The sequence below is a fragment of the Nymphaea colorata genome, chromosome 3 (assembly GCF_008831285.2).
Source record: "Nymphaea colorata isolate Beijing-Zhang1983 chromosome 3, ASM883128v2, whole genome shotgun sequence".
Lineage (NCBI taxonomy): Eukaryota > Viridiplantae > Streptophyta > Magnoliopsida > Nymphaeales > Nymphaeaceae > Nymphaea > Nymphaea colorata.
In genome coordinates, this window is record NC_045140.1 from 21,241,070 (window position 1) to 21,265,513 (window position 24,444).

Genomic DNA, 24,444 nt, shown 5'->3' on the forward strand with positions numbered 1-24,444 from the left:
TAAACAGCCAAGAAAGAACATCTCTTGCATTCAAACCAACCTACTAACATTGCAAACTGCGCAATGTTTCCAACCTATTGAAATTCCTGTAACGTTTACAATTACCAAAAAAAATTCTATCCAGACCATTCATTGTAACGTCCAAAAGACATGAAAAACAGCGAAATTACTATAACAAGATCGAAGATTCTACTCGCAGCTGAAACCAATCAGCGGCAGGGCAAAAGAAAAATGCTTTCGTTGAGATGTACGTCATTCATTTATGTAACATTGTCTGTGCTGAGTCTTGTTCTCGTTTGAGATCGTCTTACAGAGTCTCCAGCGATTCAAACATTCCAGGCACAGTCTGCATACAACCACTAAGCAGGAAGATGTGATGGTCAAGGCTGGCTTCCAGCGCGGAAGATGGACACCTCCAGAACATCATCAGTTCCTGTGACCAACTTGAAGACACATATGTCCCCTACAACCAAATGATTTTCCTTCACAAAACTAGACCAGCCTTTAGTCAATGTAGCCCGAGAAGGATACTGCATAAAGTGAACAGGCCATGATCTATGACTTGCATCCCGCAGAGTCAGAGGAGGTTTTGTTGTTAATATCCCTCGCTTTGCAAAATCAGCAGGAACATGCTGCACACAATGTTTTCTAAGTGAAGCAAAACCAATTCGGTATATCAAGATAAAGAGGGCCTTGTCACAAATGTACAATCATCAGAAAATTGAGCAGCCAGTGAGAAACAAATATGGAACAAATGCAATACGAGAAAAGAAAATGTGATATGATCATTATGACATGTACTAAGTTTTGTTTCTGGATAGAAAATGGAATCCAGTATTATGGTTCAGAAATTCAATTATAGACCATTCCTGCAATTAAAATTTCCTGATTTTACTTTTACATGCACGAGGCAGTTGGTTGATCTGCCAAAAAGCAGAGAGGTGACATTGGAGAACAGAGATGACGCTTCAATATTGCAACACAAGTTCAAGACATCTGTTCTCTTAACCTCAGCAAAAGGGCAAGCAAGACCCTTGAGTAGGAGGATAAATCAGGCTGGGGTTAACGTTAGTCTTACAATCAGAGAGGCCATAGCACTGCTGATCTGAAGATGAGGTGACACATCACTGTGAATGCACCCACCCTTTTTTTTTTGTGATGTTGTGCATGATTTATACGAACATCAGAGAACTAAAATCAACAGCTTATAGTGCGCCATTCAAACATGGGAGCTTCATTCTTAAGATGAATATGACACGGCCTGGGCATCTGTATCTTGATTTGGTCTTCATGTCAAGGCACCTCAACTTTTGTTCGCAGGTCAAATGCAATAAATGGGCCAAGTACAAAAACTTAGGAACTACCATTTAGGAATCACATTATTAACACATAAGATGCAAATATTGGTATGCTTTAGTGAATTCTATCATGTGCATTTTGGTCATTTCCAAATAGACCACAGAAAAGGACATCCTAACAGCATGATCAAAATTAGAAAATTAGAATGTCAATGATATGAAACAGGAATTCTTTCATTCAAACTAAACTCATAAGCTGCACATGATCAAGAGAGAGACTTACAACCCAGCATTTATTGACGCTTGAAGTTGACATTGTAATCATAAAACCAGGAGGAGTTATTTCTAAGGAAATAGCCTCCTGAGACGTGCTTGATCCATTTATCGCAGTTACAGAATGCATCTTTGACTTCAACGGATCTCTACAAATCATATCAAGAACATCTGTACCCTGCTAAAATCAAGCTTACAATAAGATACAAATGTTGGCCATTACTGTCATCCCAACACAAATACGAGAGTATGCATACTCAACATCTTAATATTCACAATATTGTTGATATAATAACATAAGGTTTCAAATTACAGATATAGATGAAGCAAAAGTTCGACAGCTTTCAATTACTTTAAACTTATACCTTAACTACAAAATTCTTGGAAGAATTACATTTTTTCCTCGACCTTCGACAACTGTCCTGAGAAACCTCCCCATGACATTCATTTCTTGATACCTCAAGGTCACACATATAACCATCCGACCGAGAGACACTCTTCATTAGATTACACGAGATGGATTTCTTATCATCCATTTGAACTGGTTTGAAACAAATTTTCTCACATCCACTTCTATCAAATATTTTAACATCAAATTGCATATCACCATCATACCGGAAAACAAGAAACTCCTCGATTTGTAATGAATGATGCTCAACAAATGCACGCCAACCATTGTGAAAAAACATGCTATAACTGTCTTTAAGAACTTCTATATTCTGGTAACAACCAACTGAAGTGTTCAAAGAAGCACCATCAGAAGCGTCATCCACAATTAATCTTGCAAAAGCGGGAGGTATGTACTACAAAAAATAAAGAGAGAACAATGTCAATGCCCATGAAGGAATCAAAAGAAGTTTAGAATAAAAAGAAAGTAAAGTCCAGCTGATATTCTTGGTACATAAAATACATGAAGTGCACTTCACTTGTGCAAAGTTGCAAACACAACAGCACTCTGCCATTACTACATCCAATTAGAGGGTTGGCATAAAAATAAAAATAAATCACTTTATTTGAATTTTTCACCTGAAAAAAGAAAAGAAACAAACAATATAAGATCATCCAGTCATTTGTAAAACTTGTCTAAAGTTCATAGGGGTTTTTATGGACAAGCTGTCCCCATATACAACATAACCATATTAAAATAACAAAACCAAATCAACTATGCCATAAAAATTCTTACATAACCAGGCTGTTGTTCACGTGAATTGACTCACTCAATCAACAAGAAGTAGCATTTTTTCATAAAAAAATCAGCTTATTTAGTCACATCCCGTCCCTACCTATACACGCATAGATCAAGAACATGAGGAGGAAATCCAACGAAACTATGGAGTTCTCAGTTTCAAGATTTAATAGAAGTCCGTAAAGAAGTATCACTCTGTCCAGTATTTTACTTCAATTCTCTGTCCTACCACCGTCATCCAATTTCTCTATGAGTACATGTATCGTATAGGAGTGGCGCCGACAGTGGTAAGTTACAAAAGTACAACGAAGGAAAAATAAAGATACATATAGCAGAGAATACAAAGACACATAACGCAAAAAACTAACGTGAGAGAATAAAGGAGATCTGATCCACATGACTCATGCATCCACGTAAATCTTGGTAACGATGTTATCATCTCCGTAGTAAGCAAGAAACTAAGGGTGGGGATGCGCGAACTTTTTAAACCAAAAGCAAAAACGACACACAAAGTCTACAAATTGTAAACAGAAAAAGACAGAACATCAGCATACTGTTTATGAATAAGCTAATGACTCCGCGAGTTCTCGACTCATTTGATAAGCACCCAATCAATATGATGTGCATATAAGGGCAGTCGAACGCACTTGACATAACAAGCGATAGGATTTGGTGGGTCGGAGTGCGCCAACATCTGGTGAAGGTGCGACAGAGGTGCAACGGCGTGGTTAAACAGTTCCCCTCGCAGCTTTTGCAACGTACATGACTCAAACTGTCGGTATAGTAGAACACACAAAACCACTCCAAGCAGGCCATTTCGTCTTCCACTTTCATCAGCACTCAAAAAAGAAAGCCACTCGAAGGAAAGAAAAAGGACACCATCGACGACTGGACCTATTAGGAAAGAAAACATAAAGAAAAGAAACAAAGGCTTTCATGATAAAAACGATGATGGGACGAATGCTTTGAAAACCCTCTTCCATCCTTAGTAAAACGAAACGCATAAACTCACAAGAAAAACGGGAAGAAAGAACGGAGAAGTATAGTGCATAAAGAAAGGGAAAAAAAAAAAGAGATAAGGAAGAGCAAAGGGGAGATTACAAGCTTCGTGTGGAAATCTCCTATAAGAACTTTGAAAAAGTACATTCCCACCGCCTTGCGACATTCCGACTGACCATCACCGGTCCGGCACCTTTTCCTCACCATGCTTTTTCTTTCTTCAAAAAGAAGGAGCCAACAATCTGTAAAAGAAATGCACCAGCTCTTTCTTAATCTCTCTCACTGTCTCGCTCTCTGGCGAACGACTCACAGAGTTGCTACCGCTGACGCCTACTAAATGTTTAAGCCCAGGAACTCTAACGTCAGAGGCAGCCCCTCATGCACGAAACTTTTTGAAATAAAATATGTATTGCAAAATCAAGATTAAACAAATATAAATGTGTGTTTAAGGGAATCTTGATTACTTTGGCATTAAGATTTGACGTTCAAAAATCATGGAACTCATGCGTCTCTGAAACAAATCAAAAGAACTCCAACAATTTTGGAATGAAAATGTCAGTATCTTCTAATAATATTAGAGGGTGTTTGATGTTTCATGCATAAAATGCTAGGAGCAGGATGTTTTGTTCCGGGGACCGTGTTTGCCTGTTTGCTCGAACAGAACGGACACTCAACGTTAACATGAATCATCCGTTCCGTGCTCCCTGTATTTGCACCACGTTTTATTAATTAGTTTGCTGGTGCAAGATGAAAGCCAATATGGTCTCCGTTAAATCGGATCCTATGGGTAAATACAGGCGCGTTATTTTAAAAAAATAATTAAAAACATTTTAAGTTATTTTTAAAACCGATGAGAAACGAGGCATATCACCAATACCTATCGTTAATCAAAGTCAGTAACCGATATTTACAACATTGCCTTATCTATGTAGGCAAAACTTTTCTATTTATTAAAGAAAGTTTTTTTTTTTTTACGTCAAACAATTATTATATTAGTAAATATATTATAATTTGAAACTTTGGCTGCAATTACTTAACGTTTCGCCTCCAAACTAATAATGTTATCTCTCTCGGAATTTGGTCCTTCTAAATTGAGTTGGATTTTGTTTGAGGATTTTTGTAATCTCGGTAAGGGCGAATTTAGTTCGAACCTGACTTCTATCGCATTCAATCGTTTCAATTTTCATAGTTAAACAAGGATGGAGTTAATTGGTGATCAAGCAACCAATTATGCGCATGCACGCCTGCGTGAAAAGAACGTTTCGATTTGTTCTCATTCATATTTCTATGCATAGAGGTCTGTCTAATTGAGGATGTAAATGTTTTAGATTTGGATTGGTCCACTCTTTACCACATTCAATTTCATCGATCCGTATGTAAACAGATCCAAATTCATATGCAAACTATATCGTCAAATTAAACTGAGTTCGAGTCTGGCTAGCTTTATATCCGTCATTTACATAAAATTGAGTTAGATATTTATCGAACTATTGGCTGATGTAGAATTTGGGTTCATGTTTGATTATGAAATAACTTACCAAATTCGATCTGTTTAGCAATGCACTTATGCTAAAGTACTTCTCCAACATATACAAGGAAAAAAAGGATGGGATGAGAATTAGTAGGCTGCCAATTTCTGTTTTGGGTTTATGAGGCATCAACTTCTTGTTCTTGTTCTGCGAAAAGAGAAAACAGAATCAGCAAGTTGAAATATTGGCCAATATCCTGGAAAAAGGACGGAGGTAGGATGGGCTTGATGGGGCGCATCAAAGATCACACATTCTTTGCGTTGCACTGCCCATCAAGCAACCCCAAAATGAAAAAGTTCAGGCAGATGGAAATTGTCGGTATATAAGATACTTTGGTTTCAGCATTAATTTTTGGGAGCCATCCACCATCTGCAGAACAACCTTTGGTCGATTTTCTCCCGGTTAAACGCTGAACGGAAGCGCCTCCAAGAAAAGAGTTCGTTTCTACCCCTGTCTTATGTGAGATAGCAGCAGCAACACGGTTGTTTTATCGGTGTTGTACCAGGCAGAAGATTGAGCGAGGTGAAAGGCTTGTATCGGGCAGAAGATTTGCAGTTTCGCTCAATTTGATGTTGGACTGATACTATAGAGAGGAGGAGTGGAGTAAAGGGAGGCGGACTTTGAGAGAGCAGATAAGGTCTCTCTCAGAAACGGTGACGAGGCGGAAATTCAAGAAGCCATCCTTTTTTCCATATCATCTGGCAGCCTTCTTTCTCCACATCTGTTGCCGCCACCAGGTACCTTGAAATGGTCCACCGTTTTACGCTCTGCTTTTGTTGTGAGCTTTTCCTGTTTTTCTCTTCTTCGCAATGGTGAATGAAATCACCAGTGCCTATGATAGATCTACGTGACCGCCTAGGTGGTTTGGCTTCTCAAAATGAAGGAGAGTCTCGAATGAAGGAGGTTTCGAGGTCAATCTTGAGCCTATGATAAATCTACGTGACCGTCTAGGTGGTTTGGCTTCTCAAAATGAAAGAGGGTCTCGAATGAAAGAGGTTTCGAGGTCAATCTTGAGCCTATAAATCTTTCAGTACAGGGCAGAAACAAGAGAAGATTTTCTAGTGGGGGAAGGAAGGAGCGTCCACTATCAAAAGCGTTTCACCTAAAGAGGACTAGGACACGGTAATTGCTTTTGATATGTATAGTTAAGTCTACTTTCATTTGTGGGGCACTCAAGAGTGTAGAGACTTTCATTCCCATTTCATTTGGGGGGATCTTGCTTTTGGTGTTGAATATCTCGCATGAGTGCTGTTAAAAAATCAGATTCTGTTCCTACTTTGCAACTTTGTGGGTGCATATGATACTGATTGTGTATGCTTCCAATTGAGTTTGGGCGTTTGATTAACCAAAGCAACGGCTAGCTGTATACTTGAAAATGTCAAGTCTTTACAGAGATAGAATAGGCAGACGTTTGAATTTTAATAACAAATTGCTCCATGGTTGACAGGATCTCGTGCGAACTGTTCCGGGACCATCTGGGGTTGCTAATTCCTAACAACTGCTGCAATGTCGTCGATTCTTATGTTTTCATCTCTTTCTAATACCTTTTGCTCGCATCCCAAAGCATTGCATCTGGCTCGATGCAGTTCCACTTCAAAAGATCATCGCGTCAGTTTTAAATCTCTGTTAAAGAATCCGTTGTTAAGGTATGCATCAGTGCCAACATTCAATCTGGTGGGTGGTGGATTTGTCACTTCCGGATGTGTGGAGGTGAATTTTGTTTCTACTCTACACAATTGCAGGCATGTAAATGCTTCTAGACGTATTTCACAAGCAAGGCACTTGCACCATTGTCCACTTCCCAGAGCTGGGGGGTCCAGCGATGGAAATGCTGAACTACTTTCAGATTCAGAGCAGCCATCTGTAGATGGAAACGAGCCAACTAGGCCGGCTGCTGAGGTGTACAACTAGACCATTATCCCTTTTTTCTTATTTGTTCTGATTTTCCTTGCAATGTTTCTACGGGTTAGGAAAAGAAAAAGAGCTAGTCTGTTTGAAGTTTCTCATTCTTGTTCTTCCGCTTAATTTCTCCAGGGTGCAACTTTGGACTTGAAACTGCCAAGGAGGAGCCTTCTTGTACAATTTACTTGTAACGCATGTGGTGACAGGACACGACGATTTGTAAATAGAGTGGCTTATGAAAGGGGCACTATTTTTTTGCAGGTAATTGCTGCAAAATTGGACGCTCTTTTAGTTATTTCTTTTGGTGGCTAAGTTTGTCTTCAATGCAACACTGGAAATGCTTCAGTCGCCCATTTGTTAGTTTGAACTTTGAAACAGTTAGCATCATTCCTGGAATGACTTCACTCATCTATTCTATGTTGGATATATAAAGTCAAGAGGAGTAACCAATGTCCATTTGTGCATTAATCAGCTTTTGGTCCTTTAAAAACTTTATGCAACATGCTTAACTGTAGCTTTGTGATTATAATAACACAATTTGGCCTTAAGGCCTTCTTATCGTTCCACGTTTTAAATGTTCATATTTAGATGGATAACAATATACTTTCGGCTTCTAACTATTGATGCTGAGAAATTTGCTTATATAAATGACACAGTCACTGTTGTTTGAGGTCTCTGTCAGTAAAACATGTGAACCCTATGGTAGATGCAAATTTTTTAAAGTTATATTTAGACGGAGAATGGGGAAATCATGTACCAGGGTCATGCTTATGCACACAGTTCATCGTACAGAAAGTTAACTCAAGGCAAGGTTTCTCATGCATGACCTCCATATGATGATATATATCCTTTCTGATTTCATTCATCATTCAGCTTTATGCGTCTAGTTCCCTCACATGAGAAACAAGACTAGCCAATTTCTCATCACAAAGTGCTATCAGAAGCCTCGATGCCTTTCACTGCAACCACCTTCTCTTTGAATTCTGCTTATTTAGGAGGACGAGGGTCAGATATTACATACAAGGTGGTGTGAAATGAATTGTCTGTAACTGTCTAGCATCTAAGATTGTAATTTTTTTTTTTCTTTAGCTTGCTGGGGTAGCTGTAGCATGCCCCTCAAACAAGTAGGAAAACTTTTGGCTATTATCAGTTCATTTATCAGCCTGGGCAGTGGCACTTAAGAAAATCTAAAACTGGCATTAGTTAGCTATATTGTTGGAATTAACACTATAAAGTGTATCTTGAAGTTGGCCTCATATTTAGTTGTTTCCTTAGTTGCCAGAGTATGCTTTGCTCTCTCTCTCTCTTTCTTTTTTCCTTTTTTTTTTGGTGGGGGTATCTAGCCTCTCAATGAAATTGGTTGGTTTTATTTTATAACTTGTATATTGCAGTTTCAGAATATCTTCTTTATCTTTTTCATTCTCAAAATGCTTTCTGATGGTAAAAGTGTTCAACAGTGTGCAGGATGCCAACAGTACCATAAATTCGTTGACAATCTTGGTCTTGTGGTTGAATATGACTTCAGAAAGGAAGAAGATATTGACATAGACAAGATTGATGTCCAACACTTTTAGAGTATTGCTCTGAGATACACATAATATTTGTTTGAAAGCAAGAAATATGTGAATCTGATATAATGGTTTCTGGAAGTTGCTGAAATTGCATCGTTCTGCCACCAAAGTCTGTGTGTCCAAACTGCGCACTTTTAGCTATCAGAAAAATATAAATGCCAAGTAGGTAACTATGAGAAAGTGTTGAACTGGGTTTGCTGGTTATATGTTCAATTAGAAAAAATGTATTTTGCTTAACGGTACCTCAGTGGAGGCAAGTTTGCGTCAGTAAGGATGAATGAACAATGGTAGGAGTGGTTGATGGATTCGACTGTAGAACCATTTTCCTTTCTGCATCCATGATATATGGATTTCGATCAATTTTTTTTTTCCGCGAAATGCAAATGATTCTCATATAATCGTTAAGTTGACGAAGTGACTCAAATTCAGCCTGCGGCTTCATCATCATAGCACATTGTCTGGTTTCACAGAGTCTACAGATATATATAATATATATGGAGAAAGGGAGAGGAAGAGAGAGTAGTAGTAAAGCAAGTTAATGAAGAAGCGGTCAGTGCATCCAATTGACGTGTACTTGTAATCAAATGATAGCCTATGTCAAGAAGGGTAATTATTACGTTGCTTGCCTTACTGTAGTTTCAAAGAAATTTACCGGAAAGGTGAAACTTGTCGTTTTACATTGTTGACGAATTTTGGTACTAATAAGAATGTATTTGGAAAAAATTCGTAAAACAGTTCGGGTCTTTTTGCTATCGAGTTTTCGGAGTTGGTATGTGTAAAAGGCCATATCGACAAAGGCCACTTAGGTAAGATAGCGTTGAAAACCAATAAAAGAAGTGAATCTATCTGGTAAATGGACACAAATTTTGATTTTTCATGTAGAAGGAAAGAAGAAGAAATTCTAACCTTTGTGAGCTACAAGAACATGGTCTATGCTCTTGCTTTTCTCACAATAATTAGATTTGGTACTAAAAATTTAAATAAATAGATTACACTTAAATTGACTTCACCCTTTTTTTTTATCTCATGGACAGCTCGTGTTTTTTTAGTGGAGTACTTGTATAAATACACAATTATGCATAAAAATATGCAAAATACTGGGCTAAGCAGCAACCGGATTATCTAAACTTTAAGTAATTGCTGAACATTTCAATGTCTTCACACAACTCTCTGCAATGGTCCAACATTATCCCTGCGTCAAGAAACCTAGGGCTGGCCTTTTAGCTCGAAAAGCAGTGACAAGGAATACCTATTGATCTTCGAAAGAGGTGTGAAAAAGGCCAGTAGAGAATGATCAAAATGCGAGGCGTTGTTTTGAAAGAAAGACACCTTCTTCTAACAGAAAATTGCCCTTCTTTAGGGCTCAATCAAGCGTTGACATGTTAAGCATTAATCAATCACATTGTTCAAAACCAACAACAATTGAAGCAGATCAGTAGACTTGAGAAGCTCCTAATCTTAAGTTAACATCAGCACTGAACTCCTGAAAGCTGCGCTAGTATAACTTCAACAGCAGCCAATTTGATAAAGCTTAAGAAGGTCACTTTGTTCAATTAATCTGAAGATGCGTCCGAATCAGCATCAGACTCCACATATAAATGTGATGGCCGGATTCTGTTTAAGTTGGCTTCAAGTGGAGGAAGGTCATCATCCTCATCACTTGAACATTGTCTTTCTGTGGGATGAGCATTCTCTGTTGGTCCATGCTCACTCCTCTCACTGCAAAATACTTCTGGCCTGCATGGGCATTAAGACAAGTGAGAATGGACATAGGGATTGAAAGTAACGAAATAGTGCAGAAGAGAATGAAAGACACCCACATAAAGATGTTTTATGACAATATAGTCATTTTTTTGCAAAGCCAGCCTAAACGAAGGCAAAGAATCGTTCCTACAAAGTTCACAAATAAGAAGACTGTTCTGCAACCAGCATAAAGCAGGAAAAATTACAACCATCGAGAAGTTGCTCTTGTAATTAACACTTAAGCAAGCTCAAGATCCTAATAGAAGTTTCCTGATTGTGACCATCGAAACATAAAAAAGTTGAACTTGTGTACTTTCATTTAAAAAAGGAAAGCTTCCAGAGTAGCCATTTTCTTCTCCCACGAGTTGTGTCTACATCTGAACAACATGGATTCAGACTTCCCCTGAAAGTCAAAGCCTCTTAGCAACACATAACGCCTGGATCCTCAATGAACAAGAGAATTGCAAATTCACAACAAGCACCAAAACTTTTAAGAGGCGCGAACCCAACCTGACAACATCATGGTCCACTAGCATCACTTGAAGTTCAACTTTTCCTTGGGTCCAGTTGCATGAGCAGTTCAACTTCAACCATCTAAACTATACGGGGAACCCTTTATTGCAGCAAAATAAGCTTCAAATAAAAAGCGAAGCAAAAGGGTTGGGTACGAAATTGGTGGGTATAGTTCCTACAGAAGGATAGCCAAGTCCTATAGTGGTACAAAAACGAAGAGCTAAACTGAATGTGCATAAGCGACTGCTTTTATCTTTACGTTAATACTATTTTTTGCATTTTTCTTTCACTTTACAGCTACATATGGTGAAAAGGTCCAATATCAGCACCATATCTTGCCGACCAATTAATGTTCAACTCAAGCATCAAATAAGACCCAATTGGAACGTAGAACCGACTAAAGCAAATTCGGCCATCTTGAAAAACAAAAAAAAAAGTCATTCCCATCAGGAATCTGTAGTCACAATTAAATAAATGAGTGATTGGAGAATCAAATATCACTGATCTGGCTTGATTAAACATGAACATGATAACTGCCTACTCAATCAACAAATTTAGTATGAAGAGGTACATGTAAATCTAAGGCAACATGAACAAGATAATTGCCTATTCAAGCAACAAATTTATTATGAAGAGGTACATGTAAATATAAGGCACTTCCTCGCTTATTTCCATGGAGAACATGAAACAAATGTCATATACCAGTACAAACGAACAAGGCAATAAAATCAAACACAATAATTTAGGATTACCATTCTGGTGATCTTTGAAGAGCTCGAACTTGCTCGTAGAACAGGACTTGTGAGACAATACACGTGACCTTATGTCCAAATTCGAGTGCCTTGTCCATTCCGCTTCCATCAACAATTACAAAGCTACCTGTGATTGAAGGTTTAACGACCATGCTAAGACCTACTATCAAGTTATGAATAAAACATAGGACATGAACCCTCATAACCTTACAAAACTATTATGTAGCATGGAATGAAGCTCCAAGCTTGAGTATGTCAAGGAAAATATTAGCGTTCTTTGACTTGTCATCTTATTTAAGACTAATATGTACTGCCATAGAAAACGATACCTTGTTTAATCCAAATGCTCTTCTGGAACTTTGCAGGAAACAATGCCAGTGATTTATCTCCTTTGGCATCAATCACCTGAAGATAAAAACACAAGTAGAAAAATAAGATCATCTTCAGATACAAACATACAGCTACCATGACCAATTCTATAAGAAATCATGTATACTCCTGAGATTTGAAAAAAAAAAAAAAAAGAGGACATTCTTTGAGATACGAAACCGAAGATGAAAAAAATTATGAATCGGAAAGAAGGTGCGAAGATTGAAGCATGGCTACCTCGATGATATTGGAGCCTCGGAGAGAGGCCACTTTCATTATGGACTGCCCCTCTTGAAGGGATGGGAGGTCATCCCCCATGGACCTTTTCAAATTCTTCCTTCCACCCTTCATCCCCACTTTCTGGGTTTTCACACAACTTTGCTAGGTTGAGACAAGCGAATCAGGCAGAGACCTAAAGAGGATTCTTCCTTCTACCCTTCATCCCGACTTCCTGGATTTGTCCTGCGCCTTTGCTGCATGGAGAAAAGTGAATCTGGTAGAGAGGCCTAGAGAGCTCAAAGCGCCAACTGGAACACGCTGCCTTCCAATGTCGTGCAACTCAACCCAAAATCTTGCTAAAGGCGATGAGGGGAGGCAGAGGTGTTGAACCTATCAAGAGGCAAGGCATAAGCCCCGACGCGTTGAAAGGGTAAGCATCAAAGGCAAATTGGTGAAATATATAACGTTAATGAAAAAATCAATATGAATATGAATAAGTTTTTAACAAGGTTATTGTTTATCGCATAAGTTAATAATAAACTGGGGATTTCATATTCGCCAATTTTTTATATAAAAAAAATTGCTTTTGCATTTGGCAAATAAAATACAATGTACACGAAAATTGTTACTTTTTGCTTACTTCCATTAGGTCACAAATTAATATACCATACAAGCACAATTTTCTTCTGAAAAGGCAAAATTTCTTAATCATAAACACGTACCATACATCAAAAAACGCACAGTGGCAACCAAAGTTTGTCACAAGTTTTTCTCCAAGCATCTTTATCACAAGTTGTTGGAATAGAATTAAAAATTTCTTTGAAACTCCCACATTGAGACGCTTCTCATACAAATTTTCACACACATATTAACGGGTCTAGTATGCACTATAAATTGCAAGGAGAAGTCATTATTATAGATACAATTATGCCAATATCACAGATAGATAATCCGTTTTCTAGAAGAAACAAAATTTGTTACTCGATACACATGAAGTAGGTCAAAAGTTCCAATGCCAACAGTATAAGAGGATCAATTATAAACTAAAAAGAAAAATGATTGTGGGTGAGAAATAGCTATGGAGATGCAAAAAGGTCTGAAACCCAGAACATGCACATACAGAGAGAGAGAGAGAGAGAGAGAGAGAGAGAGAGAGAGAGGGATCATACCTTACCTGTCCAGCGTCTGTTATGACCTCTCGCTGACGAGATGTTTCTGGTATCGAAGAGAGAGGGAGAGAAGTGGGCGTAGACGCGAGAAAGGGAGGAAGGGAGGGTTTACGAATTGGGTTTTTACGTTTCTGCCTTCTCGTGTAGACGCGAAAAGGGGGTCTTCGAATTGGGTTTTTCCTTTTTAGTTTAGACGTCGAGTGACTTAATTAAACAATTTTATGAAAATAAAAATAAAAATAAAGGGAGGGGGCTGTGCCTGGCGCACGCCACACACGTGAAGCGCGGCGTAATATGCATCGCCGGCAAATACTTATAAAGAGCTATGTCACCAAGGTACGGGGTGCAGGTGCTGGTGCCAGTGCGGTACATTTCAAAAAATTTAGGTGCGACGGTGCTGTGAGAGTATTTATTATTATTATTATCATTAATTTATTGTAATAATAATAATATGTATATAGTATATATATGACAAAAAATTGTCATAAACCACAAAATTAGCCTATTCAAATGGAAACAGACCTCTTCAGCATTTAACAATTAACACATGGTTCAATTCGAGGACGGAGCATAATCATGGTTCCAAGTTTCTAACACTTTATATTTTCAAGTTTATTCATTTTGTTGCTCTCTGATTTTTTCACATAAAAGAGAGATCATTTTAACTTCGACACAACTCATAAACGATTCCAATTTGATTCAGCCGATTCACTGAACCATTGTTCACATCAGAGTGCCAACAATGAATTCATTGCTGTCTATTGGCTTTGAGATCAATCTTTCACTATTTCAAATAAAAAAAAAATTACTTTAAGATCCATGGATGAAACTATTTGACAAAGCAATCTTTCAAACTATTTGATTTTGATATATGATAAACCAAACGATAGAATGTAAAAAAAAAAAATTGTGAACAAAAGCAAATAAATAATGTCAGCAAATAAACTATGATACCAATATACCATGGTGCGGCTAAAAAATTTGCATTCATTCTTTGCTTTCATTAACGGCAAAGAGCAGCTAATAAAATTTCAGAGCAGTACTGCTAACCCCACCATCTTTGCAAATGTGATTTCAGAGCAGTCATGGCGTATGAAACTTGCGAAGAAGGAGAAAGCAATCAAGCATGCTTAAGAAGTTATATCATATATGATGCTAACCAGTAACCTATACTACCCTGTAACAGTAATCGAGAAAGAAAGTCTGCAATAGGCAATAGCCATTACGGAAATACCATGTCCTAAGAACAAGGTCACAAATATATACAAAATCAGGTTTTTTCTCTGCGAATGTGACTTGCAGAATTTTGAAAATATTAGATTTTAAACCACTCAGTTCATGAGAAATTTTCCACCATTTTAATCCAGGTATCAAGGATTCAAGAAAAACGATTCACTTGCCTGGATTCTGGAATGTGGCGCCACTTAAATCACTCATGCAACGAGGCTCATTCATGAATTAATGAAAAAGGAAACGTAAAACTCATCGTCAAATCAGGAGGAGCAAAGCCTGGAACAAGAGAAAAAGGAGAAACAAGAACATGAAAGTCAGCCGCAAGAAAGTGACCGCAAGAAAGGTCGGCAAGAACCTAAAGCGGCACAGTGAAGACAATAAAAACAGAACGAAAGAAAGAAAGAAAGAAAGCAGAAGAAGAAGAAGAAGAAGAAGAAGAAGGAGGAGGAGGAGGAGAAAGATGGCTGGAGAAAACGAGAGAAAACAGGGGCATTGAAATTTGAAAGAGGGTTAAGGTTGAGGAAGAAAACGAAATGGGGAAAACAATTGAGGGAGACAGACGGCTGGAGAAAACGAAATACCTGGATGCCGCCGGAAGAGATGATCGCTGCCACCGGAAAGAGAGGAAACTACCGCCGCTCGCCGGAGAACGAAGAAGGCTTCAAAGGGGGAAAAAAAATCGTGGACTCATGCCCGACTCGTCTTTAAATTTGAAAATCTTTAAAAACCCGAAAAAAAACGGACAAAAATGGCCAGACTCGTTTTTGACCGCACCCGACTCCCGTCAAAACGCGAGTCGGGTGCGTTGACTCAGTCTCGACGGTCTTGAGTGCGCATGAGGGTTGCACCCGCACCGCATCGACACGGGTGCGGCTTCAATTAACCGCACCGTAGTTGACGGTCTTGAGTGCGCATCAAGGTTGCACCCGCACCGCATCGACACGGGTGCGGGTTCAAATTAACCGCACCGTAGCCTTTTCTTTTCGAACTGAAACGAACTGGACCTAAGCACTTCCAATGCATATAGATTCATAATAAGCATACGGAGACTATTGTACAATAAATAACATCAGAAAATGTTGGTTTTAAAAGATGCAATCTCTAATGCTTTTCAGGTCGTGCTTTGGAGGAGGCTACTTGCTCCAGAGCCATGTTATTGAGCCAACAAGATCATATCTGAATACCCAAAGTTTCATATCAAAAGTTAAACCGATAGAGTTTTAGACAAAGTCGCTCTCCCAGGTAGTATTGATTAGTTAAAAGGTATGAAAGAGAATGTTGTTAGGAGGGGATGATACCGATTGGTACCGAATTCAAACCAATTAAAAAATTCCAAGCATCCTCTATAAACGAATTGGATGGGAAATTCAGAACTGAACCGTCTTGAGTATGGAGAGCAGCAGTAAAGCTCATAGATTGTACACCACCAACTTTGGCATGACCACAGAACAAACAAGAACCACACGAGTTTCGAACTTGAGCCACGGCTGCGCATACAACAGCCAAAGGCCGTCCCACTATGCTGACCTCTTTGCAGCCTCGCTTTGGCAATTTTACTAACATAGAGCTCAACTGCACTATTCAACTAGGCATTGTTGAAAATCTTGCAATACGGCAAAATACAAAAACAATTACTGGATAAACTGTGGAAAAAAAGGACATACACAAGAATTTCAAAACGGCAACCAAAATATAAACATCATCTACGTTAATAACCATCGGCACTCCCATTTCTGTCTTTTCTTAGTCCTTTTTAGATTTTTCCTCATTCCCAAGCTTATTATTTTTCTCTTACTGTAAACAATCTCCCTCTCTCTCTCTCTCTCTGTGTGTGTGTGTGTGTGTTCTCTCTCCCGGCTCAATTCATGCAATCAACCTCGACAGTTGACATTGAGTTGCGTCAGCTCTGAAATGATCCAGTTGGATTGAACTGATCAGAGTGACAGCACCTTTTGCAGATGAAGGAGATTCAGGCAAATCTTAAAGGAGGTACATGTGAACAAGCTACTTAACTATAAGCAATCACGTTGTGTTTCCATCTATCTAACCAAACTTTCGACAATCAGAATTGCTTCTGGATATTCATCTCTCGCCTTCAGCGTCATCCTTATCACCACGAAAAATATGCACGTTGAATCCTTTAGGCACCTTGATGAACTCAAACACGCATGCATCTCCCTCCCTCAAGTGATTTTCATCCGCAAATTTCCTCCATCCTGAGCTGAACCCACCAATGCCACCAGATTCTGATGTGTTGAGGTATCTAACAGGGTAACGCCGACCTTCTGGATCAGCAAGCGTCAACATACAAGATTCAAATGCCAGATGTTGTCTTACAAAGGCCGAAGGGACGTTCTGCAAGAACAAACAAAAATAACATCAGGGAAATGGCTGCTCTCACAGCCTGCACAAACTTCAACCAAAGCATGACTACACTTCAAAAATAAATGGATCAATACATATTGTGTATGTATTCCATGCATTGGCTAAAGCTGCAAGGATAGAAAGAATTAATTGGAAATTTCCAATTTTAGATGGATGTTTGAACCGAAATGTGTCGCAACTCCTCCAGCACAGAAACTTCAAATGCATAGATAAAGGGAAAGAGTATTTCAAATAAATAGACTGAAGGACAAAAAGAGACTACGCCATTAAGCTATGGGACAGACGAAACAAGGTGCCATCGAATCATCAATAAAGTGAAGATATAGGAATCAGAAGTTCAGACATGTGGATATTTTGAAGGAGATGGGGAGCATGTGAGAAAGGTAAATTTCGAGTTTACCAGTAACAAAAAACTGAAAAAGGGCAACACGGAAAGCGTTTACTACCATATCCAAAGTCCAAACATCTTGCTAAATCAGTATCCATCTAGACTGCCAAAAAGATAAGTCACAGACGAATCAGCTTTTCTATCGTGCCTGACAGAAAATAGCTAAAAGCAAAAAATGCCTAAAACATGACAAAGCATTTGTCCTGCTCAACCACAAAAGGGTAAAACACCCATTAACAGTTTCCTAAGCAAGAGGTGAAGCTTGTAACCAATGCATAGGGCAGACACATAAAATCACCTGGAAATAAAAAACCAACATCACTATGAACTTGGTCTAAATTGATCAATGCTCCCTTCATTTTAGTACTACCGCTGCTGTGCCAAGGAAAGTTTCCTTCAGTTTATGCTGATTCAAAAAAACAGAGCTGCTGGACATTAATATATAATTCGGAATGTGGTCACGTGATTCTTCCAAGTTCTAACACATGATTAGTTTATCAGAAGATATCTTTGTCAATTCAATTAGTAACTTCATTTAATTGAGATTCAGATGTTTGCAAGACCAACTCAGATTCATGATGTCATGCAATTCCAAGGCCCTTGAAAACCTTGTGAATTAGCTTCCAATCAGAGGTGTAAATGTGGCTATACGTTTTATCTAGTTCATTGCAGAAATAATCGCGAAGGCATTGCTTTAAAACTAGGTTCTTTGAAACATCGTGAACACACTTGCTTGAAAATAAATGGGCTCATGTATTCAGTGTTGAACTGTAAGAGGTATTGATACAACAAAATTGTGTGTTAATGAACAACCAAATTGTAAGAATTATAACTACTAGTACAGAGGGCCTCTAACGTGCAATAAGCCAATAAAACTTTTATTATCAGGAAATACATGAAAAAGTAAAATAGGTGAGGCATTTAGAGAAGCAACTTCAGCCTAACAGCAAGGGCAGGACTTTCAATGCTTATACTGTAGCTAAACCTTGACGATATTCATTTAATTCAGAAAATTTATCGAGCAAGTTATCTAGCAAACGTTTCAAAAATGAGACTTGCACTTGCTACAATCAAAAACATGGAAAATGATATTGCATGTTTCAAAGGAGCAAGCCAACATAGGAAGTAGTATCCTAAAGATGGCATGCTTAAAGGAAAAACACGATGCCAGAATCAAAGGACAATTAGCTTCATGACTTGTCCAAAATATGTCGACCATTCAAAGGTGAACTCTTGTCACCCCCTGCAAGGTAACATAACTGAGCGTTCACAATAACACAATAAGCAACATGGTTAGAAACACAAAGTATCCATGTACAGGTTTCAATCAGTACACATCAATTTGAATGGTGAAAGCTAAATCTTACCAAATAGTAGGCTCTACAACACATCGTTTTGTCTGTAAAATACTTTCTGAAACATGGATTCTTAGTCTTAAAAGAGCATGCTGCATTCCATGCATCTTTCTGAGGCCCTGTTACTCTTCCTCTGCTGTGTTTAAAGGAGCTACAGTCAAGAGATCCTTCTGACGTAGACACATTACTCCTTTCAGCATTTCTGCAAGTGTCACCAGCAGGCAACCGCCTTTTCTCACATGCACTTGCATCAAAAATCCGCACAATGAAATGCAAAACTCTGTCATGTTTGAAAACCAAAAAGTCCCCTGTCCTTAAGCCATTAGCGACCACAAAGTTGCTCCACCCCTTTCGGAATACAAGGCGATTATCCACCTTCCTCAGCTCAACTTGCCAGGACCTACCTCCACAGACTCTCAATGAAGCATTCGCAGATTCTTCTTTGACTTCGATATGCTTTGTAAAAGCAGGCGGGAGCCGCTGCATTAAATCACATGCAAACCTTAAACACCGTGCCAAGAACAGAACTATTTTTTTCCAGCAGAGGAATTGCACTTCTCGAATAGGACGGGGGAAAAAAATATAGGAGAACGAACAAAGAGCAAAATCCTTCCCATATCTTGCGCACAGGGATTTTTTACTGTGGCTCCATGTAGAAAAACTGAAAAAGAATCTACCAACCAACCATACCTCAGGAAATAGAGGAAAGCTTACAGGTTGCAAAGCGGCATTCCCCATTTTCGAGTAATACTGACAACATGCACCAAAAAAAGATCTGATTCACTGCATCTGCTTCGATCATATGTTACAGAACGTGGATTAATACAATGTCCCATGGAGGGAACCTTGCCTATGTTTTTGTACTAGGGCTCAGGCCTTCGATCAATAATGATGGTCACAGGCTTTAAGGGCATCAAAGCAAGGCAGTGAAGAATGGCACAGCGGCATTTTCATTTTCGTGCAATTGAGATAAAAAAATATATGAAAGTTTAGGAATAACATGAGAAGCAAACATCGATTTCTCACTTGAATTACGGACGCACTTGGTGCCGGAGAACATTATGATTCTAGGGGAAGTTTCGTTCCACATCAAACAGATTGTTTTAGAGTCTCCCCACTGTATGGTTGAGAACCACGAAGACAAAAACAACCACTAACTTGAGATAGCCAAAAGATTCCAGGCAACCACTTCAAGAAAGGTAACAGGGAATCGCCAGCATACCTCTAAGAAAACAAATTTCAGACAGGACATACGAGAGAGAGAGAGAGTATGGGGGCAAACCAGTTCGTCAGAGAAGTCGCCGAATAAGACTTTGAAGAAGTGCCGCTTCTTCCTCCTGCAGTTATCGCATCTCCACTCCATTTCTGATCTTTGCGAAACGAATGGGTCTTGGGTGATGCTGGTTTTGGGAGGGGGGAAGGAGAGAGAGAGAGAGAGAGAGAGAGAGGAAGGGGCCGAGAGATGCCCTGCTCGCCGCCGCGAGACTGAGCGCCCACCCGTGAGGCTGAACCCACGATCCACCACTTCCCAGATACAAGCAAGAGCAGTAAGAGGTCCCACTCCTCGTCCATTTGGTAAATAACCAATATACTTATTTTAAAATATATAAAATTAGAAAAATAATTAAAACAGAACTCTTAAATTACCTAAAGAATAGATAAAAATACCAAATAGCATGAAACTCATGGCACTCTAACTCGATTCCTCTCCCCTTCAAGTCGAATACAACACTACTGTTGGCTTTCAACAACACTTAAATCAAAGGACAAGAAGAACACATTAAAAAGATTTATATTTTTGTCTTTTTAAGAATACGTAACTAAGTCAATTATTTTTAAAATTTCTATTCGATCATATTTCATCTATTGTGATTTTTGGGTTAAATTGCGTGGCATTTTTGTTTTTATTTCTTATATTTGAGATAATAAATAGATTGATTTTAATTTCAGTTTTATTTTATAAATTCAGACAGACTTACTACTAGTGAAGGAACCGATTATCTATAACTCGGTGCATGTTTCAAGTGTGATCTATTCAATTGGCTGGATGGACGGGTGGGCCGGTGAAAATCCAGTCGTTAATTCAGCAGCAAACACATGACCCCTGCAGATTTCTGACTTGGTTGCATTGCTTCAATAGTGCACCTGCAGGCAAAAAATGGAGCCATGATGTTAGTCGTGCAGCATAAAAGAAGATCACCAAAGATACAAGCCACAAGAAACATTTTGAGAAAAAATCTGTCTCCCAGGTTACGCCCTGCAAGAATAGAACTCCCACCCAAATGTCCAGACCTTGTTTCAGAGTCAATACTTTGCACAAATATATTCCTGTAAATTTTCTTTGTGCGCCACGGAAACGCCCTGTTTTTTTCTGAATTGATTTTTTCCTTCGTCTTACCATGAAATACAAAGTGATCCAAATATTGATGATTTTACCCGAACGGACGAAGAAACAGAAAAAGTAAAACATTGAGGCACCGGCTAATCGATACATAGTGTTTGTTGAAACATGTAATCGGTTATGGTGAAATATATAGGATTTCACTGTTTTGAAGTTATATGAGGGATACCATATTTTTGCATCTAATTTCAATTGCGGAAGAACAGTGTTTGAGGAAGATGCGGCAAAAACTTTTAACATCTCGGCCTTGCATGACTTCACACTGTATGTGAGTTACTGTACTATATATCTTGCTGCAGAAGAAGCGCAGATTCGGAGGGTTGAAGGCATTCCATGCAAACGGTGGAAATGTCCTTTGGTTTTGACAAAATCATGTTGTTGACCCATGAGACCTGTCCAAATGCCTCTGGTTCTGTAGTTTGGGTGGCATAAACAAAGCGATAATTAGATCTGGTGGATAAGTATATGGAGTGCCTCCTTCATTGGTCTAATGCCCCTCTAAACTTGACCGGCTCATATAAAAATGAGCCTTCAAATTTTCTTTTGTCTATTTGCATTTTTAGTTGCAGGAAATCGCTTGTTGACAGGAAGTAAACTCAGTTATATAACATATTATACGTATATCCACCATAGTCGTTTGGGCTTTCAATGCAATCGGATTCAAGCAGTGTTCCACCAAGGCTTCCGGCTTTTTTGAACGTCTCACTGTGGTACACGACCACTCGGCCGTCTTGCCCCAAAGCATGAGCAGAAGATCCCTATCGATTTCGAACGGCTTCTGAACGTCTGGCAGCCTGGCAGGGGCAGAACCGGTGCTTCGACTTTCTTCGTCAGTGTCTGGGACTCATGCTCTTGATCCTTTACCCATCGAAACGTTTGTTTCTTTTCTGGGTCCCGAGTAAGATCAACCAAAGGATACGAAATGAGAGTGGGTCATCATTCATCTTTCGTTCCATCCATTATTTGCATGAACGTCACCTTTGCTAGAAAACACAGGTTAGCAAGCATTCCAGCAATCAAACGCCCTCAATGGAGTTGAGAATTGAGATTTCGGGAAGGGCAATCCGGATATTTGATAATAAAAAAACAAAAAACAAAATAATATATGTTACGGTGGATATACGGTGTAACATAAGTTACACTTCAAAAATATAAAAATGTGTCAAAAAAGTATTTTCGTTTAAAGTTACATAACTTGGGTTCAGACTCAGAATATGGTCCAAGAATTGGTGGAATAACTTCAGATACAACTTTATTGTGGCCCAAAATCGTCAGTAAAGTTTATAAGAGAACAACCTACAGGACTGTGCTGTTAAAAGATGAAGTGCAGCATGAATAAGATGCGACTGACATGAGCCTAATTCCTAGGCACCTTCTAAGCACCTAAGAAATAACAAACTCAACTAAATATTGGAATGATACTGATAGCATTGGGCCTATGCTGGCATCATGATAAGAAGAAGTTGAACAGATGCTAAAGGAAGAAACTACAATGCTGTGTATCCGAGCGGCAACAAAGGTGTCCAATGAATAGCTTTCTAAGATACAACGCTATTGGAGGAATATATGGGTTGTTTCTTTGTGTAGAAATATGTAATTAGCCTTTAGCCTGACCTGGTCTTATACATGAGCCAAATGATTAGTTAGATTCTAGAAATTTGTACCTGAAACTGAACCCTGTTTATAATTGCATCCAAACATGTGACAGACTAAAAAGTGAATAAAGTCGCTACACTTATTGACCAAACCTAAAATATAGGTTGTTCCTCATAACATTTCAATTAACGTGTCTTTCATGCTTTGTAAATATTGCAATGCCTTCTCAGATTTTGTAGTCATGAAAGAAAATAATGATAACAATTACCGAACATAGCAACTTCTAAATGCTGATAAAAACACTGTCCACGGGAAAACACACATCCACCATGCATTAGTAGTTTGAGAGAGAGGGGGAGAACGATGAAGAACTGCATGAGTTACAACACTTCGCTGCTTCAGTTATTTGAAAGTTAAATCATTGAATCTAATTTATTTTCTCAGCACCCAAAACAAAATAATCTTTTAGCTAAAGGCCCAAAAGTTTGCGTGTATCTCCCCAACAGATTGAATGACTTAGAGAGATAGAGCTTAGTTACCTGCAACGCTCGACGGGTGATGGACGAGAGGGCGACGGAAACACTCCAGCTGCCCGGCAATGAGACTGAGAAGAAGAAGAAAAGGGGTTAGGGCAAAATAAGAGGGGAAGAGGACGCGGATTGGTGTGAACTTCTGAAAGTTTCTGAGACCCTTTTTAACAGAGGACCACTCACAGAGAACAGTTCAAAAAGAAAGCAAAGAATGTGGCAATCATAATTGAAGTTACGCCCCGGTGTACGGGCGGAGGACCGCTCACAGAAAACAGCAAAGAATGTGGCAATCATGCTTGCAGCAATGTGGAGGAAGGGGAAGAATCTGGTCGGTGGTTACGCCCCGACGTACGGGAGGACGGCGGCAGGCCAGACAGGAAATCGGAGGTCAGGCTTCCCGATTCTTGCCCCAACAACCGTCGAAGCTCCAACTCCTGCGTCGACAAAAGTACCGCAGTATTCTCGCGCCAGAACCGAAATCCCTTTTTAGGCGCCACACAGTAAACACTTCAAGAAATTCTTAGCCCGTCTTGGCTTCAAGAAATTCTTAGCTCGTCTTCAGTAAACAAAAAAATGTTTTAAGACGAGTTTTATTACACCAAAATAAAAATAATATCATAAGTTTGGAGGAGGGCGATTCTCTTGTTAGTCAAGAGGGGAGGATCGTGCTGGAGAGAGGATTTATAGGAGGCACGGAGCACAGTCATTTTAAACGCAGCAAAAAGAGAACCATGAAAACCAAACAATAATGCGAGGAAACGATATGTAGAGTGGTGCAAAACGCTGCCAGAGAGAGAGGCGGCGGCTGAGCTAGTCGTTTAAAAACAGCGCAAAAATATTTCCCGCCCGCGCTTCTCACGGCTCAACGATCCCCCGTCAATATGATAGGGTCTCCCATTCCCTCCTCATGTGATCTTAGATCCGGGGTTGATTTAAGATCCAAGGATCTCAGATCCTCATATCTCAAAAACCAAGTTTTGTAAACGGTAGTTTGATGGTCAACAACACATTCTTTTTTGTCTCACATCTTCAT

At 39.1% G+C, this 24,444-nt stretch overlaps 4 protein-coding genes across 8 annotated transcripts; 1 reads left to right on the forward strand and 3 right to left on the reverse strand.

The window, feature by feature from the left end:
* Positions 1-4,045, reverse strand: LOC116250387 (putative B3 domain-containing protein Os03g0621600). The gene is made up of 4 exons (XM_031624015.2): positions 3,859-4,045; positions 1,937-2,374; positions 1,582-1,749; positions 1-632 (listed from the first exon to the last, which is right to left on the reverse strand). Exons 1-4 carry the CDS (start codon positions 3,961-3,963, stop codon positions 381-383), a joined length of 963 nt encoding a protein of 320 aa, XP_031479875.1. The 5' UTR covers positions 3,964-4,045; the 3' UTR covers positions 1-380.
* A 1,353-nt stretch (positions 4,046-5,398) lies between these two features.
* On the forward strand, positions 5,399-8,995 carry LOC116250109 (uncharacterized). 5 transcript variants are annotated; one of them, XM_031623507.2, is made up of 6 exons: positions 5,401-6,022; positions 6,115-6,407; positions 6,733-6,931; positions 7,028-7,184; positions 7,320-7,448; positions 8,645-8,995. In XM_031623507.2, exons 3-6 carry the CDS (start codon positions 6,792-6,794, stop codon positions 8,759-8,761), a joined length of 543 nt encoding a protein of 180 aa, XP_031479367.1. In that variant the 5' UTR covers positions 5,401-6,022; positions 6,115-6,407; positions 6,733-6,791; the 3' UTR covers positions 8,762-8,995. The 5 variants fall into 5 exon arrangements, with proteins under 5 accessions (XP_049933088.1, XP_031479367.1, XP_049933086.1 ...); XM_050077129.1 differs by having other exon boundaries at positions 6,127-6,407; XM_031623506.2 differs by having other exon boundaries at positions 6,145-6,407.
* Positions 8,996-10,029: 1,034 nt separating this feature from the next.
* Positions 10,030-12,744, reverse strand: LOC116250110 (uncharacterized). Its single transcript, XM_031623510.2, has 4 exons — positions 12,373-12,744; positions 12,096-12,171; positions 11,767-11,893; positions 10,030-10,495 (listed from the first exon to the last, which is right to left on the reverse strand). The coding sequence occupies exons 1-4, from the start codon at positions 12,484-12,486 to the stop codon at positions 10,312-10,314; spliced, it is 501 nt and encodes a 166-aa protein (XP_031479370.1). The 5' UTR covers positions 12,487-12,744; the 3' UTR covers positions 10,030-10,311.
* A 3,716-nt stretch (positions 12,745-16,460) lies between these two features.
* On the reverse strand, positions 16,461-20,506 carry LOC116250108 (B3 domain-containing protein Os12g0592300-like). Its single transcript, XM_031623505.2, has 3 exons — positions 20,167-20,506; positions 18,897-19,364; positions 16,461-17,111 (listed from the first exon to the last, which is right to left on the reverse strand). The coding sequence occupies exons 1-3, from the start codon at positions 20,245-20,247 to the stop codon at positions 16,839-16,841; spliced, it is 822 nt and encodes a 273-aa protein (XP_031479365.1). The 5' UTR covers positions 20,248-20,506; the 3' UTR covers positions 16,461-16,838.
* Positions 20,507-24,444: the final 3,938 nt, after the last annotated feature.

Bases quoted from the DNA above. Each gene is read 5' to 3' on its own strand.
- LOC116250109 (XM_050077131.1), top strand. From the start codon at position 6,792: ATGTCGTCGATTCTTATGTTTTCATCTCTTTCTAATACCTTTTGCTCG. The intron at 6,932-7,027 runs GTATGCATCAGT...ACACAATTGCAG, and splicing joins TTAAAGAATCCGTTGTTAAG to GCATGTAAATGCTTCTAGAC. The intron at 7,185-7,319 runs GTGTACAACTAG...TAATTTCTCCAG, and splicing joins CAACTAGGCCGGCTGCTGAG to GGTGCAACTTTGGACTTGAA.
- LOC116250387 (XM_031624015.2), bottom strand. From the start codon at position 3,963: ATGGTGAGGAAAAGGTGCCGGACCGGTGATGGTCAGTCGGAATGTCGC. The intron at 1,750-1,936 runs GTATAAGTTTAA...TGATTTTAGCAG, and splicing joins CCAAGAATTTTGTAGTTAAG to GGTACAGATGTTCTTGATAT. The intron at 633-1,581 runs GTAAGTCTCTCT...CATTGTGTGCAG, and splicing joins GCGTCAATAAATGCTGGGTT to CATGTTCCTGCTGATTTTGC.
- LOC116250108 (XM_031623505.2), bottom strand. From the start codon at position 20,247: ATGGAGTGGAGATGCGATAACTGCAGGAGGAAGAAGCGGCACTTCTTC. The intron at 19,365-20,166 runs GTTTGCCCCCAT...GATTTAATGCAG, and splicing joins GCGACTTCTCTGACGAACTG to CGGCTCCCGCCTGCTTTTAC. The intron at 17,112-18,896 runs GTAAGATTTAGC...TTGTTCTTGCAG, and splicing joins GTTGTAGAGCCTACTATTTG to AACGTCCCTTCGGCCTTTGT.
- LOC116250110 (XM_031623510.2), bottom strand. From the start codon at position 12,486: ATGAAGGGTGGAAGGAAGAATTTGAAAAGGTCCATGGGGGATGACCTC. The intron at 12,172-12,372 runs GTAGCCATGCTT...TTTTATCTTCAG, and splicing joins GAGGCTCCAATATCATCGAG to GTGATTGATGCCAAAGGAGA. The intron at 10,496-11,766 runs GTAATCCTAAAT...ATGCCCATGCAG, and splicing joins CTTCAAAGATCACCAGAATG to GCCAGAAGTATTTTGCAGTG.